General features: G+C 35.9%; 1 protein-coding gene across 1 annotated transcript; it reads right to left on the bottom strand.

Moving 5' to 3' along the window:
• Positions 1-5,026: 5,026 nt before the first annotated feature.
• LOC114173918 (bZIP transcription factor 16) lies at positions 5,027-16,737 on the bottom strand. The gene is made up of 13 exons (XM_028058594.1): positions 16,355-16,737; positions 15,776-15,884; positions 15,639-15,695; positions 15,468-15,542; positions 12,723-12,812; positions 12,579-12,638; positions 12,285-12,454; positions 11,225-11,285; positions 9,127-9,169; positions 8,736-9,007; positions 5,868-5,945; positions 5,661-5,786; positions 5,027-5,478 (listed from the first exon to the last, which is right to left on the bottom strand). The coding sequence occupies exons 2-13, from the start codon at positions 15,842-15,844 to the stop codon at positions 5,359-5,361; spliced, it is 1,221 nt and encodes a 406-aa protein (XP_027914395.1). The 5' UTR covers positions 15,845-15,884; positions 16,355-16,737; the 3' UTR covers positions 5,027-5,358.
• Between the last annotated feature and the right edge of the window lie 100 nt (positions 16,738-16,837).

The raw sequence follows: 16,837 nt of genomic DNA, 5'->3' as shown, positions 1-16,837 counted from the left end.
TCCCCCCCTAACTGACGGAGAGCATCCACATGCTGCCTCTGAGCATCCTCTGCAGCCTGCCTAGCAGCTTCCATCTGCTGCATCATGAAGTGCTGCTGCTCTAGAGAGGCTTCCTGGCGCTGCATCGCCGCCTCATGCTGTTGCATCATAGCATTGCTCTGTTGCGTCAAGGCTGCAGCCATAGCCTCGATCGCCCTAGCCAGATCTTGCCCATCGCCCTGAGAAGGTTGAGGAGGAGCTACACGAGGGGGTGCCATATCACTGGACACACAGAAAGCACCATTAAAAACTGGGTTAGACTGGAAACTCATCTAAACATGACAGGAAAGACACAACGAAAGCTAAGCAAACGCATAACCCACAGACACTTAGGAACGAAGGCTCTGATACCATAAAAGTGTGACATCCCATTTTAATAATATTAAACTACTAAATAAAATATCACACAGTTATAATAAAGAGAAGCACTCAGATGAACAAAACGATAGAGAATGGTAACTGGTACAGTCATCCGGAATTTACTCAAAAGGAAACTTAGGCATGCTACATAGTCCTAAGCAAAAGAAATTTAAAAGAGTTCAACGGTCTTGTAAAAGAGTTGCCCTCAAGGCAACTAATACAAAAGGCCACATGGCCATGAAACTACTCCTAAGGCGTCCAGACACGGAGATCTAAGCTGCACTGCTGCGTCTCCCGGATCCATCTCGGGCCTCCCTCTCATCTACTCCCACCAGAAGGTGATCATCGCAAAAGAGAAAAACATAACAGGAACACACACAAACATGCAAGGGTAAGCTAGTGTAATATAATACTTATCATGGTATAAAGAAATAAATGCATAAACATTCCCAGACATACAACACAGAGGCACATGGATCATGTTATGGCAAACAAGCAAGACACTAAGACTCAATTATCCGGATACATATATTAAGATCGGATTCATCGGACGCCTGCACTTGTGGTGGCCTCTACTGCTCTGCAGAGCCATTGCCAATGGGTTTCACCCTACCACTCACAAGGTTAGCCTTTAAGCGTCTAAGGCCATTATCCTGCCAAAGACTAGGGCCTCCCGCTACTCTCACCACTTGGGTCAGTTTGCTCTACTTGAGACTCACTGACCCTTTAGAGTTTCGGGATGCGATCCTTACTTGAATCCTTATCCTAATATATACACTACACGCCACCATAAAGTCTCCCCACGAGACTCATGGAATTACGCCTATCACACGCCACCATGGAGCCTCCCCACGGCGACTCATGGAATTACGCCAAACACACCATCATAATCATATTTCTCATGCAATTCCCACCTCTTTTTGGCCATCCATTAAATTCTCATGCAAGTTCTCAACCAACCAAACAAACAAACAAAATTCATGTATTATTCATGCCAACATACCAACTTTTAGTTCATAAGATTCAAGCAACCATGTATATACATATATTCACATGCTTTAAGATTTGAAGCGAAGGGGGTAATTAAATAAATCACAACTTCATCCATCAAACAACGAGAGAAAACAGAATTGGAGCCCTCCGCCGTCGCAGCCTCGCTCAAGCTAGGAGCAGTCGCCCAGGCGAGAGAAGTTGTCTCGCTCAGGCGACTGGCTCTCGCTTAGGCGAGCCTACCACGTGGAGCCTTAAATGATTTCACGATTTCTCGCTCAGGCGACGCTGTCTCGCCTGAGCGAGTTGACCTGTCGCCCAAAAGTGCAGCATCTCGCCTGGGCGAGTGCTCGAGGGAGAACCAGGGTGAACGTCCTGCAACTCTCGCCTAGGCGAGACGAGCTCGCTTGGGCGAGAATCGCAGAGCTCACCACTGTCCACCCACCTGCAGTGGCGGAAACCACTCAGATCCGCCCCCAAACACACATGCAACTCCATATAATCCAACAAAAACACATTTTACACGCATACAACAGGCAACGACCAAAAGACACTCGAAAACCACTTTGAACGGTTAAAACTAGCTTCCCTTACCTCTTGTTTGAGTACCACAAGCAAGCAAGCCCTAACTCTGTAGCACAGCAGCTCTAAGAACTAAGACCGCGAGCTTAAACTGGAAAAAGCGGACAAAACGAAGTTAAGAGTCTTAACTCTAACTTGGTCCATGTGTTTTAAACCGATTAAAGAGGAGAAGGAACGGATCAGGAGCTCTAGAGCTCAACTTACCTGGAAAAAGAGGGAGTTTCCTAGCTCAGAGATGTGTGACTGGTGTGCCCTAGCAGAACTTAGCTTCGTAGGGGGAGACAAGGAGGAGCTTTGCTTCTGAAAAGGAGACAAGAAGCACTGAATGAGTAGCAGAGGGGGGTATAGGGGGTCCCCTAGTGGGCTGGCCTTGGGCCTACGAAGGGCCAGGCCCATTACATGAAACTGGAAAAGAAAAGAGGGTTTACAGTTTACATCATTTAATTATAATAAAGTTTTTATTATTTATTCTTTGAAGTTGTTTACAACTACCCAATTGTAAACAATTATTAAAATAATAATAATAATAAAAGATAAATGTTACTAAAATATAATAAGATTGAAGGCTGTTAGTGGATTTGAGTATAAAAGGGTTGTTAAAGGTATGGCGTCCTGTTCTTTCACTTTTGATAAAGTAGAATCTGTTCAAAATTGGTGGAATACTAATAAAGGAAGATCAAATTTTGTAACAGTTTTTTATCGAACACATTTTATTATATGATTTTATATTTATATGTTATAAAAATGATTGAGTTAATTGTTATTTTTATTTTGATTATTTTTGTAGTTTGAAATAAAAGTATGAAGACATAGTTACTCCAATGACAATCGTCCTAAATTTTTTTAGACATTTTATTATAATTATTAAATTAAACCCATCATCTTTAATATTAGAAAATAAAGACACGAGTTGAAAAAATTGTTCTTATGGACTCTTAATAATTGAAACTACCTTAGTGAGAGTCTCCTTGGAAATTCTATTCTAATGCACGCCTCGGAGGAACATGTTTGTTGTTGTATTGCTTTTGCTACTTTACATATTTTACATTGACTTGACTCCTAAAGTATGAATATTTTTAGTTGACACTCTACTTACAACCTTAGCATAGGCAAGAAATGGAATAAATTATGAATAAAAAATAAGAGAGAGAAAAAGTAACAAACATAAAGGTTAAACAACATTAAAATATTGACCGAGAGAATGAGTAAAAATTAGAAAAGTCATATTAAAACTTTTAGTGATTAAAGAATAACTTTAACTAAAAGGTTTTAACTAAACGAATAATTTTCTTTTCATTTTCTCCTTAACAAAAAAAGTAATTTTTATTAGTTTTTGATAGCTTGCTTAATTTTTTTAAATTAATTGAAAATAGTAATTTTCGTAACATTTCCCTCTTCATTCCACTGCAACCTATGTTGTTAGAAAATTTAATATTTCACATGTAGGACTAATAAACACTATAGAACTGTATAATCTAATTTCATGTACTTTTTTCAGAAGATTTGTTAACTAACTTTGTGTTTTTTCACATGGATGCCACTACACTCCTCGAGAAATCCTAGGTACATATTTGAATCACGGGATTAAAAACAATTTTTATTCTTTTTTTAACTTTTGTATATATATTTAATTATTAAATATTGAATGACTTCAATAATGCTTCTAGATTTAGAACATTACTTTCGGCCATTTTTTCAAAGAAGTTTGAAATTTTGATGGATAAGACTATTATATTCAAAGTTGAGTGTAAAAGTAATCAAAGTTTCATATTTGAGCGATTATTAAGTGTTATCATACAAATGAAGTTCAATATTTGTATAATCTAAAAATGAAGAATTCTGTGAAATAAATCATACAAGCTATGATTGTTCTTGTGTTCACAATGTACACGTATTTTTTCACAGTAGAAAAACTATTTGTGGCATTAACCACCAATAAACCATTACTGGTTTGTAGAGTCTAATTTCATGTTCCTATCTTTACAAGATTTGTTAACCAAGTTTTGTGACCTTTTATCGGATGCCACTACACTCCTCGATAAATCCCGTGTAAGACCCAAATCGAAAAATATGTACTACAAGGACTAAATTATAAAAAAATGGCTTAATTGAACTTTTAGCTTTTTGGTATCACAAATCTAATGTCTTACCTTACAACTACACCAATTATGTCTTCTAGGTATAGTTAATATGTGACTTTAGCAATTTAGGATTCAATATATGCTAATGGGTCTTCCAAAAACTACAACTACAGTTAATATCACATTATATGATGAGTTGCCATATAACATTAAATTGATTACATTAACCCCACAAAGTATTAACATGGTAATTGATTTTAATATTAAATATATTTTTAGTCTTCCAATTATAATAAAAAATTGCAATCTACATACTTACACATCTAGTGTTGAATTTTATTTTTCTAATGAAAATTAACTTGTTTAGGATAAAAATAGTTTAGTCCATATTTTTTTACCCACTTTTAACTCACTCCTTTAATTACCATTAAATCATCTATTTTGATTCTTTTAAGTGATGTGATAATCTAATGATGATTAAAATAGTAGATTAAAAGTAAGTCAAAAAAAGTGAATTAAAATATCATTGTCTACTTTTTTAAAACGTCACCATCTTTCTACGTGGAACCCCATTTACCACGGCCTTTTACAGGGAACGTCACCATCTACATTTACTTTCTATAAGTAATTGCAACTTAACCTCAACTAGAGTATCCAAACTAAATTACCTTGAGTAGTTTCTTTAATAAGATTAATGTTAAATCAAACAAACACTTTTTTTGGGGGCAATACGAATAATGGCATAACTCTTGTAACATGAGAGACCTTACATCTTCAGAGACACATCCCCTTCTGCACTGCTGTATGACATCAATTGTTTGAACATTTTGACTTGCTCATGCTGCGGAGTTTAAGGTTTCTTAATTCGTCCAAACAAAAGCAGTTTCAGTAAGCATGTACTGCAAAACAATCTAAAAGGCAACGTTTCAACTGGATAGCAAGCTTGTCATGAAACAGAATTCAGAGATTTTCTCTTTTCTTTATTTTCCCCATAAATTACTTGTACAGGAGATCATATAATGGGCAAACTCACGTTCATTAACTATATTGCTTCATGGGAACACTAACTTTTAAGCTAAAGATAAGGTATGACAGAATTCACACACTACATACAATCCAGGTTTTTGAATGAGTAAAAATGAAGGGAAATTAGGAATGAAGGATCATATAACATTAAACATATCTTAACACTATAAATGGTCAGCTTTAATACAATTTGAACTACAAGCTATCAGAAACAAGATCTTGCTCTTGCTATTAAGTTAGATTATCTCCCTGAAAGGTGGCATGCAGTGGTTGGTAGGTGCTAGTGACCACCCTGCACACCCTCTGTCTGCCCATTCTGTTGAGCGTCATTACCCACATGTTCATCATTCCTCCCAGACCTTTGATGATCATCTTTCGCAGGTAGTTCCCCAAGTCTTTCCTGTAGATCAAAAAGCATTGTCAATCTTCACATGTAAAAGGATTCTAGGAGAGTGATACAGAGGTTTAGTTATATCTATGTTTTTCGCTGAATAACTTTCAAATATGTAATTTTATCACTGTGAACCTATTCTTTGCAGGATAGGTAAATTGGTGTCATACAGAACATGGTACTGGCACTACCTTGAGAGCAGTGTTCTCGGAGAGTAGTTGCTCATAATCACTCCTGATTCGACTTACTTCTGACCTGAGAGAAGCATTTTCTTCCTTCAAAGCCTCAGCACGCTGAGCTAACTCATCACACTCGGCCTTTAGACAAAACTCACACAGGAGTTAAGATATGTTATGATCAATCAACCAGAGAAATCACTAAAGGGTACTTTCTATTACCTGCTTACGCAACCTGGATCTGCGAGCAGATTCCCTGTTAGACTGCTTTCGCCTTTGCCTTTTAAGCTCTCTTTCATCCTGAAAGGTAACAGAAAAGAATTGAAGAAACTAATAAGCAACAATAAAAGTTGAAAATCAGGTCTCAGACAATAAAAATAACTCAAAGTCATAACTAGTAAGATCCAATAACACAACTAAAAATAGGTTCACAATTCATAAAATTACTCAGAAAAACTAAGAAATTCATAGATGCTTTAGAGTGAGCAGCAATGACTATGAAAGCAGCACCAATAAATGTGATCATGAGTGCCGTGCTCACAACAGTGAAACTAGTTATGATGGGGCTGCGTTGGTGCTTTGCTGCTTGTCAATGACGACAGTGATGGTTGTTCGACAGCAATGGTAGCATCAGCATTGGAGGTACACTCACCGTCATCAGCTGTCTCCTTTGTTTCGTTTCTAATTTCCAAATGGGTGGAAACCCTAGTAGAACAAAAGGGACGAGTTGGGCTTTGTTTTCAGGCTGGTAGCCAATAAATAGGCTGTCAAACACTAGCTGAAAAATGGGAAAGGATCAACGCAGCACATGATCCAACAAATTGACAAGCAACCTTGCAATCATGCTATTAGATTCAACTCCTCCCACTAACAAAATAAACAACTAACATTTGTCGATAAAAAAAAACGATCCACACCTCCCCTGATCCTCATAAACTTGTTATTTCCTTTTTTATCAGCTCCTCGCAGCTCATAACATCCTTATACTCGCAGGATCATGAGTACGTGACTTTACTCGCATTTTGAACAACATTGGGAAAAAATCAATATAACTATGTTCATTTGTTAAAATGCAGTGGCTCTATGCCCCCGTATGGGATTGCTGCCAACACTAAATGTCAAACATAAATTCACAGTTGGACACAAATTCCCATACTTCTGAGCCCCAAGAAAACACACCAAGGGGCAGCCTTCTACCTGATTTTTCAGTACCCTTTTTTACAAGTTAAGAAGGTGCAACCTAATCATGTTTAATATTAGGTAAGGAAATGGGCGGATTTTTTTAGTGAGGCCCTTTAACATTCGTGGCGATAACTTGGAATTCTAACAGATTGGTAGAGGTTGGATCATAAAGCGATAGCAAGACAACACTATCGGCTTTCTGCTGAGTGAAAGATTGGTTTGAGAAGAGATCTCAGACACTGGAAATCCCAAAAGGAATGTTTTCAATCATTCTTTATTACCGACCAAAACAGATTACAAACCATAGTAAGGTAAAACCAAAGTAAAAATCTCCTAATGAAAAGGTCTATATCTTCTCTAAATGATCAAAAGAACCATTATAACCTTAAACAGACAGTAGTGCATATCCTTGCTACCTGACTTCTTGAACCCAATTTCTTAAACCAACATATTAAAAACAAAAAGATTTAGCAAAGGATTTAAAGAATAAGCACTAATAACACCCCCTACATGTTAATAAATTGCCTTACTGAAGTATTCAGCTAAGCAAACAAGTAATCCAAAACAGTCATAAAACAGAATCAGTCGTCCGCAGAAGCAGATTAAGTAATCCAAAACAATCAGTAATTTGGCTTTGCTAGGAATTAACAAGTAACTATTACAATACAAAAGAAACATGATTTTAATAAATGCCACATTGACAAAAACATAATGACTAAAAGAAAGAATTTTACTAGGTGTCCCCAAAAACACAACTATGTAGTGGTTGGAAGAAAACAATTTTTAGGAAGACCACTATTATGCTTACTTTTCTGAATTCCTGTTTTTAATACACATATATAATACACACACACGCACACACATACATAACTTTTCTTTTTACTTTCGCATCTATATAACTTGTATTATATAAAAATATATTTAATTTTATATTATTTTAACTTGTTACTATATTATTTAGAATCTTTTTATTATTATTATCTAATTTATTATATTGCATATTATGTTTTATCTAGCTTTCATCACTATAGTTATTTAATTTATTATATCACACATAATTTTTTATTAGGTTTATTATTATAATTTAGTTTATTACCTTATACATTATGCTTTAAATAGTTTTTCATATTTCATAATACTATTATATTTATTATTATTATTATTTAGTTTTCTTATATTATATATTATACTTTATTTTCAATACAATTACACTTATTACTATTATTATTATTATTATTATTCAGTTTATTATAATTATGTGACATTTTACATACAAAAACAAAGGAAAAAAGCAGTTGGACTCGGGCCCAACCATTCAAAACAGACAAGACATTAAAAAACACTGAAAATCTAATATTGACCCAACCCATTAGCTGCTATTAGCTAGAGCAGCCTCAAACAAGCAAGAGAATGCAGAGTAGTGAAAGGTCACAGGCTGACAGCAACAGCAAAGGCCACAGTGCCTAACAATGGCAAAGGTCAGCAACAGCCCATGTCCAACAACGGCAAAGCCGCAGAGCCTTGCGAGTTGAGAGGGCAAACAAAGGAGCAGTGGTGAGGGCTGCAATTTGTATGATTTACCCTGTGAATGGCACAGCAACAGCCCCAACAGCCATGACATCCATGTGGTTTGTGACGAGTGACTTGGGAGCAGCAAGGGGCTGCTCCACTCCACCACCCTGTAATTGCAACGCAATTACACACAATTGACTACTACGCTGTAAATAAATAGTGATCATTTTCACATTGTAGTTGAGCCTACAAACGTCCAGAATACACTAAAAGCTATCAGATTCTCCGCAAATCTCGTAGCCAGAGAATAAGTGTCATGAACATTCCAATTAGGACATAAGTTAATATGTTATCAAGTTAACAAACATCATATCATCAGTCTTAGTCAAAAGTAACCTGTAGCCAGAGTTGTGATTGAACATTATCCCGTGATCCAGCAACTGCAGTAGATGGAACCTTTCTAGCAAGTGCAGGAATGTTGGAAGAAGCTGGTGTACCCCAATAATCCATTCCTATATTTAAGTTTGTTGTGGGACCAGGAACAGCTCCAGGAGCACCACCTGCAGAGATAGGTATGATAGGCAGAGTTTGATTGACCACAGTAGGAGGTGCACTTAGGCCCCCATTTTGAGGAGTATATGCTGAAGTGCCATTTTGAGATGGTTCATCTATAATTCAATAGAAAAGATACATTTCAGCGCACAAACATTAGAGGTCAACATAAGGCCATACATTACAAAGTCATAAACTATATATATTGAAACATAAGAAAGTAAGCTCGGCAAACCTTCAAAAGAATCCTGCCTGCCCCCTGATTTCAATTGAGAGTCCTATGAAAAAAAAAAAAAAAAAACAGAATAAATACTAATATACCAATCATAATAACTAACACAGAATTTATTTAGGGTATCTTTCAGAAAATAGTCAATTGTGCCCCCACAAGCAGAAGCAGCATGAGCTATGCAACCCACACCCAATCTCCGATGTCTAAACATGGTTGACATTTATATGTATATAGTTTATCTGACATAACATGGTTGACATTTATATGTATATAGTTTATCTGACATAGACATCAAAAAGTAAAATTTAACATCCCTTAATACTTCATGGCTTATGCTGTTTTACAGCAAAAAACTAAATACTTTTTTTGTTTTATAACAATAACCTTAATCCCTTTAATAATATCCTCCAGTATCCTTGGTCTCCGCACTCCAACTCCACTTATAATCTCATATTCAATCCGAGCCTAAGTAAAGAAGGATGATTGTGTTAAGCTGTTACATTTTACTAAAATAAGATCACTGAGAAGAAAAACACTGAACAGCCAACAACAGTGAATAGTGACGCATACTGTCCCTGTCTGCAGAGTCAGATGATAATGGCAGCCATAATGACAATAGCAATACAAGCCTATTTGATGGAGATGAGAGCGTCAGAAATAGCAATGGGAGTGCTGAGATGGCTGGCAACTTCGACACAAGCCTTGCAATGGCCGGCAACAACACACTGTGATGACCAAAGACAACAATGGTAGCGTTGTGATGGCCAGTGACAGTGATGCAGAGTTGATGATGACCACAATCTGAGTATAGCAGTGTCACACAAGAAGTTTGGTTCTGATTTGCAATTGAGATTCATAGGCGAAAAGGGTCATCATTTTTTATTTTTTAAGTTGGATCTTTACAAACCTGACCCAAAGATCCCAACTACATGAGTTGGGTAACAAATCCCAAGGCTGCACAAACGCTTTCAGGATCAATACAATGCAAAACTTCCCTATTCCACCTTGTGTGTTTTCCGGGTTGCTTGGGTGTCCCATACTCACAGGATCATGCAAATTTGTGAGCATACTCACGCTTTTGACATCATTGGCAAAATACCTGCATTTAAGGATAATTTGTCTCTGCTATAAGCACATATAAGTAAAATCCTTAGTCCCACCTCACCTCCATGAGTTACTTCTCATACTTTTAGTTACCCTACAATACATGCCTTCATAAAGCATTCCACAACACTTATCAAGTCACTCGATAATATGATCTTTCCAAGATCAACCCTCTGAAAATAAATAGCTTTGAGTGTGCACCTTTTTATGTAAATACAAATTGATTCCCCTCATTCTAGCCACTCAAGTTTTATCCCCTTGTAGTTTAAACAAACTTTAGTAACAAGCTTTTAATAAAATACATAAGCTCTCTTGATTTTCTGAAAACTTTCACCACTTATATTCCATAAATCCAATAACAAATAATTCCGTAAGTCTTTCATTGTCTTTGCCCTCACAACATCAACTGTATTATGGAAATTACAGTTCGTATTCAGAATAATAGAATAAAAGTTTGTCAGGACAGCAATTGGATGGGGATTATATTTAGGCAGTATGGAAAGAGCTATAGTATTCTATTCAGTGATATGTTCTTTTCACTAGTTTTACATTTATCCTCCTTAAAACTTTAGGTAGATGTGTGAACATGCTAGAGAGGACAACATACAAAACGAGTACATATGAGAAAATATCGATGAGGTATCAATCGGCAAACAGATTACAAAAATATTATGTCAAGGAAGTTTGAACACATAAAGATGATCACCGGAAGCATTGGTGAAAAGAGTAGATCATTGTTTTTAGTCCTATGAAAAGAGGCAAAGACCAAGGAGGACATTAGAGGAAATTGTTCAGAGGAATCCCATGATGAATAATATCCCCGAGAATTTGATCTTTAATAAAGTCAATCAAATACAGTCCAATTAACCAACCAAACCTAGTTAAATACATTTTTGGTCGTTATTGTATATTCCTTTAATACTGCAACTAAATATTAATGGATGGACATTGAAAACATAGTGCAAAACATTAGAGTGAGGACTGTCCCTGAACTTACATTTTGAGAATTTGCGTCACTTCCTTCACTAGTACCTTCGCCTTCACTTGCACTATCACCACTACAAGTCCAACATTTCTTATCAGTGTAAGTCACCCGTATGCAAATGCAAATGGCAAGGTAACATACACAACAGGATTATAAAAATAAACCAATGTCAAACCCAATATTATATTAAGAATTATTTACAGGAAAATACAACCATGTATAAAAAATATCTATGTCAAATAACTCCGTAGGGGTTCTCAGGCATTCTAAAACAATAAAATAAATATTAAATGCAATTTCTGTAATTTAAAGTTAAATACACAGCAAAGCACAAAATTGTAAAATAATGCATACAGACATGCTTCACTGCAATAAACCAACTAAAAAATTAAAATGATAATGGAAAATCAACTTCAGGAAGTGACTGACTACTGTTTCTATTCCCTAATCAACAGTATATGGAATTCATGAACCCGAAGTCATTTACATGTTAACATTGTAGTTCAAGTTCAGATAATGCTAGGCTCTGCAGGGCTGAAACAAAATCATGTACCAAAGTAGCCCGTAAGGAGTTGCTTTATTTGAATAAAGTCAAACAATTTTGTAACTTCACTTCCAATGATCCAGAATACAAGAAAAGTAAAGGATTTTATAAATTTCAATGATGTTCATTCCTTTAACACTAGATAGATATGGAAGCAAATGTTACCAACAATAGATGGACATCATATCAAAGTCATATTCATTCCTCCAGTTCTGAATTTAAGAATTTGCTCTTGAATATGTTAACCTGAGTTCTATTTAAATAATAAGGCCTCCAAATATGAGTTATATTATTCCCCCTAGCTACAGAAACAATGACTAATAATGGTGATTGATGACATATCATAGAAAAATATTATGGCATGCAAAAAGGATGGATGCATTATTTCATGAACCATAGAATCTTAAATCAGCAATCTGGCAAATAGGTAAGACATTTAGAAGTAAACTGTGTGCCTTTCTTTGACTGCTTTGCTTCAAATAATAGGGTACATAATTTAACAAGATTGATCAACACAACACATCTTACCTCTTTGAATGAATTCCATTAGCAGATGTCCCCGTTGTTTTACCATGTTCATTACTTTTCCCTGTGATCATATTCAAACTACCCAAACTTCCTTTTGATCTTTTGATTGGCAATTTTTCCTTCACCTCAGGAGGCTTACCATCGGCTTCCATGCTGCCAGGAGTGTTTCCCTGCATGCAAACTAATAAATTATTTTTCCTTAATTGGATAAGGACAAGTTTTGCACAGAAGAGGGAAAAGGCAGAGAAAAAGAAAAGGTGAGAATGAGAATAAAATACAGAAGGGGAAACTCACTGAAGCCTCAGCAATGCCATTTGGAGAAGGCATAGCAAAGGGGCTAAAAGGATAGGATCCCTGCATAAATTTGAGGCAAAAGTAGTTGATCAGCCAAAGATTCAACATGATAACTTGAAGAAAACAAAGTTTTACAAAGAATACCGGAGGCATGGATGGATGAGCATAAATGCCACCAGGTGGATACATTGCAACATATGGATGTGGTGGAGTACCATAGGGAGGCATAAATTGCTGCAAATAAGAATTTCATTAATGAACCAAAGAAATATTAAGATAGAACTTAAATGAGATATTTCATACTGTTAGTGAAGTATAGACTAGATGTAGAGTAGACACGATATTAAACTCTAGGAAGAACAAAAAAAGATAAGTAAACAAGACCATTCAACAATCTAGGACCAAAATCTTCAGAATTAGTTTGCAAAGGCAAAAATGGTTTGTGTTGACTCCTAATTAGGACATTCAAGCCTTCCATTTTTTAAAACATACAGTGTCCTGATGCAACAAAACTTTAACAAAATAATTACACTGTAGTTAAAAATGCAATGAATTAGGAGCACCATCAATCACAATAAATGCATATTGGAGAAGCAAGTATTTCGCAAGAGATACAGTCCTAACCATAAGCAAGTCTCAAGTTACTATAAAAATTTCACATGCCACCAATCACCACTACCATAACTGTGTTCCTTCCGAATAACTATAACAGTCAACAAAGACTACTAATAAATCCACCATTGTGCACCACACCACTAACCAGTCCACCATCATCATATGCCACAACACAAATAAAGGTAAATATGGAATTTCGCTTCAGGCCAACAATTAGAAATGTATAAAACTCTTCTAATTCATGAATATGATCAGGATCAAACATGAATATATATTTGTAGCTTCAAGCGGCAATCAAGTCATTAGGTAAATTTAGTTTTATTAATGTTCTTCCACATGCTGTTTGCTGATTATTGTTGATTAGAATAACCAAAAAAAATCTCATAATAACATTATTGTATCTTAAAGTATTTTAGAGTTTCTTAGATCATCTTTTATATTTCATGATTTGCTTCCTTGTTCAATAAAGATCAGGAATCTAATATTAGTTTAAATTAATAGGGATTAAGGCTCTCTATTTAGTATTACATCAAAACCATATGATTTTCAAATTATTCACTTCCAAAATCTCACACTTCCTCGTACCCCACATAAAACCCATATAATTTCAACATGGTCATCAAAACCATCTTCCATGACCTAGTCCATCAATGCTAATGCTGATTTTCAGCGACTGTCATTTGTCATTCTCTACCATGTGGTTTTGCAACAACCATTTCTCCCTCACAGTCATGTCACGGTTTTGAATGGCAGCCAGCCCTCCAATGTGCTGCAGATGACCTGCCACTGATGTAGCCTTGCCATGATGTCAGCGCAATTCACACTCACACATGACCAATATTTCACTGTTCCAAAATCTATACCCCTTCTTCCATCAGCCACCATCTTGCTTGGTGTGTGATCTGTTCTTCTCACTTCAGATCTGGTCTCACCTTTACCAACCAGATCGAGGTCTTTGTTTTGCAGTTACTGTCCCATATTTGACATCCTTTATTTTAGTGCATTGAAAAATGTAAACCCATATTTACACCATTTTTCCATTGTGAATGCCTCACTGCGCCATCTGGCATCCAATAAGTTGTGTTTGACACTCAAATTTGATGCTTTTCCTGCATTCATCAAGAGTTAGCTGTTTTCAGCTGTCTCAACTTGATTCTTGGCATTCTTTTTGTGGTTATCTCTGATTTTGGCTGTTAGGCTCTTTTTGGATGTTTGTTTTTGTGACACTGACTTTTCTACCAGTTGGTGACTTCTTTTTCAGCTAATGATCATGTCAGTAGTGACTTTGTACTGATTGATAGATTGATGGTGACGTTCTTCCTGCCATTCTTCAGGTGATTGGATTTGGTCATGATTCACACTAGCCCCAAATACAATCTGCAGGTCATGTATCCAAATTTTTAAGGTCTCCAAAGTTTTTACACTGTATGTTATAGAAGTTGAAGTTTTTTCTCCATATATAACTCCTAGGCAGAAATTTTCTGGTAATGATCACCCAAACAAAATCTCTTCTTTGGTCATGGGACTCTCCAACCAGCTTTTCAACCTAAGGATTGCTCCAGCCCCCTTGAGAAGTTATATTACCAGATATATTGATCTCCAACATCTCCAGCATTACAAAGACCACTTCATATTTCTTTTTCTTTTTCCTTTTCACAGTTTCATTTGTAAAAGGCTTAAGACTTTAGCTAGAGGAAAGTGAGTATTAGAATATCAAGAAAATATCTCATAACATTCTTAGTAAGTGAACTTCAAGCCTAACTCAATCTCATAAAATTGGCTTGCAAGTTAAGTTTGCACTCACTTATAAATTATAATTTAACCAAGTCTCTAGTTGATTAGGGATATCCAACAATTATTATATGAACGATGGCATAATTTAAAATATCCTAGGATTAATTTTCACGCTTCATTGTATTTCATGATTTGTTTTCATATTCAATTACAATTATGAAACTAGTATCAGAACTAATAAAAGATATTGCTTTATATTTTGTATACCAATTTATATTATTCACTAGCCTATCACCTCTCATCTACCTACCCTGCCTAAAATCTTATAAATTTCATAATAGCAAGAGCTCAAAGAGAACAGGGAGTTAATATCTAAATTACCTTCAATATTTTCCATTTGGCCACAGCTTAAGTATGGTCCAGTTAGGTTTTAGATTTGACTAAGCAATAGCACAAAACAAATTTAAACATTAACATTATCGTGTAGGCGGGATTGGTATTTATAATATAAGAGAGAGTTATAATAGAAGTGACAATTACCTGGACACCCCACATATAAGGGTGAGCCTGTGGACTTGATGCCAAGAAACTGTGTGGAGGTATAGGAGAATATGCCTAGAAAATAAGGGAGCTGGGTGAACCAAAATTCAATCTTGACAATAATAAAAATTATATGCTAGTAATGCCAACAAAGAGTGTTTCATTAGAAACCTGAAATCCAGGCCAATCAGGATTAATTGTTCCAGTAGCGGTGGTTGAAGCCTGCTCCTGGAAAAACAATGTTTTGGCGTCACAACAAATGTACTAACCATCAAGAATCAATGGAGATAACATAAAGAAAGTTAGACCTGTGATGTAGGTGGTGGCGTCTTTGACTCCTTCTCTTTTGGAGCTTTATCCATCTCACTGCTGCCCATACTCTAATATCAGTATCTTAAAAGTATACACTAAACCATCCTGCACCAAACATAACTTTCATTACAAGACAGCCTCAAAGACACTATTCTCCTTCAAAACTTACAAACAAATCACTGTAAGGTTGAGCAAGTTAGATAAAACACTTGAATCACATGATTTTCATATTGAATTAGTCTACAAAATCATTATATCGCCAATATCAATTGTAACAATAAGAACCAACCAAGGCACTAATCCTTTTTTCCCTCCCAATCAATGCAAAGCTAGATCAAAATCCAACTTCTAATGGTGCCCTGCGTTATCTTATCTCCAAACCAAAGATGGTGCAAGTTCTATTTAACTCTATGATAACACTACAGCATTAATCTCCACCAAAATTGACAAGGCAACAATATCCAGAGCTCAGAAAACCAAGATAAAACCCAGGATACAAAGTGAAATTTATGCATCGCAAAAAGCTAACAATATGAACAATTCAATAAAATTCAAGCTGAGAATTTTCAAATTACCACTCAGAAAGAGACTGTGGATCCTCCAAAGCTGGAGCAGAAGCAGAAGCAGTAGCAAAAGCTGATCTGCCGAGGATAACAAAAACAAGCGGAAGAAGCGACAATCAAATGCTCGAATAAAAATTGTGAAGAAAAATGGATTCAGTGAATAGCAGGAAGGTTTTTAGGAGAATTTTATTTGGGAAATACAGCAAAAAAAATGATCCAGAATTAATTTCAAAATGGATAAGAAGGGAAGAATGAATTAGGGGCAGATCAAAAATTAGGGTTTGTTTGGTTAAGGTTAATGTTTGTGTTGTTTGGTTTTGGGTGTTCACGGAGAGGAACCCATGGATCGTCGTAAGGTGTCGCTGTCCAGTGAGATTTTCGTTCCCATTTTGCACAGTTTGTGAAATCTCCATTTACTCCCTATGCCCACAGTTTCTCTTTTTCCTTTTTTATTTTATTTTACTTTTTGTTTTTTTATTTTTCATCATTGCGAAT

The sequence above is a fragment of the Vigna unguiculata genome, chromosome 2 (genome assembly GCF_004118075.2).
Source record: "Vigna unguiculata cultivar IT97K-499-35 chromosome 2, ASM411807v1, whole genome shotgun sequence".
NCBI lineage: Eukaryota > Viridiplantae > Streptophyta > Magnoliopsida > Fabales > Fabaceae > Vigna > Vigna unguiculata.
This window is presented reverse-complemented; position numbering and strand designations above follow the sequence as displayed.

Bases quoted from the DNA above. Each gene is read 5' to 3' on its own strand.
- LOC114173918 (XM_028058594.1), bottom strand. From the start codon at position 15,844: ATGGGCAGCAGTGAGATGGATAAAGCTCCAAAAGAGAAGGAGTCAAAG. The intron at 5,787-5,867 runs GTAATAGAAAGT...TTTTGTCTAAAG, and splicing joins GATCCAGGTTGCGTAAGCAG to GCCGAGTGTGATGAGTTAGC. The intron at 5,479-5,660 runs GTAGTGCCAGTA...TTTGATCTACAG, and splicing joins CCGAGAACACTGCTCTCAAG to GAAAGACTTGGGGAACTACC.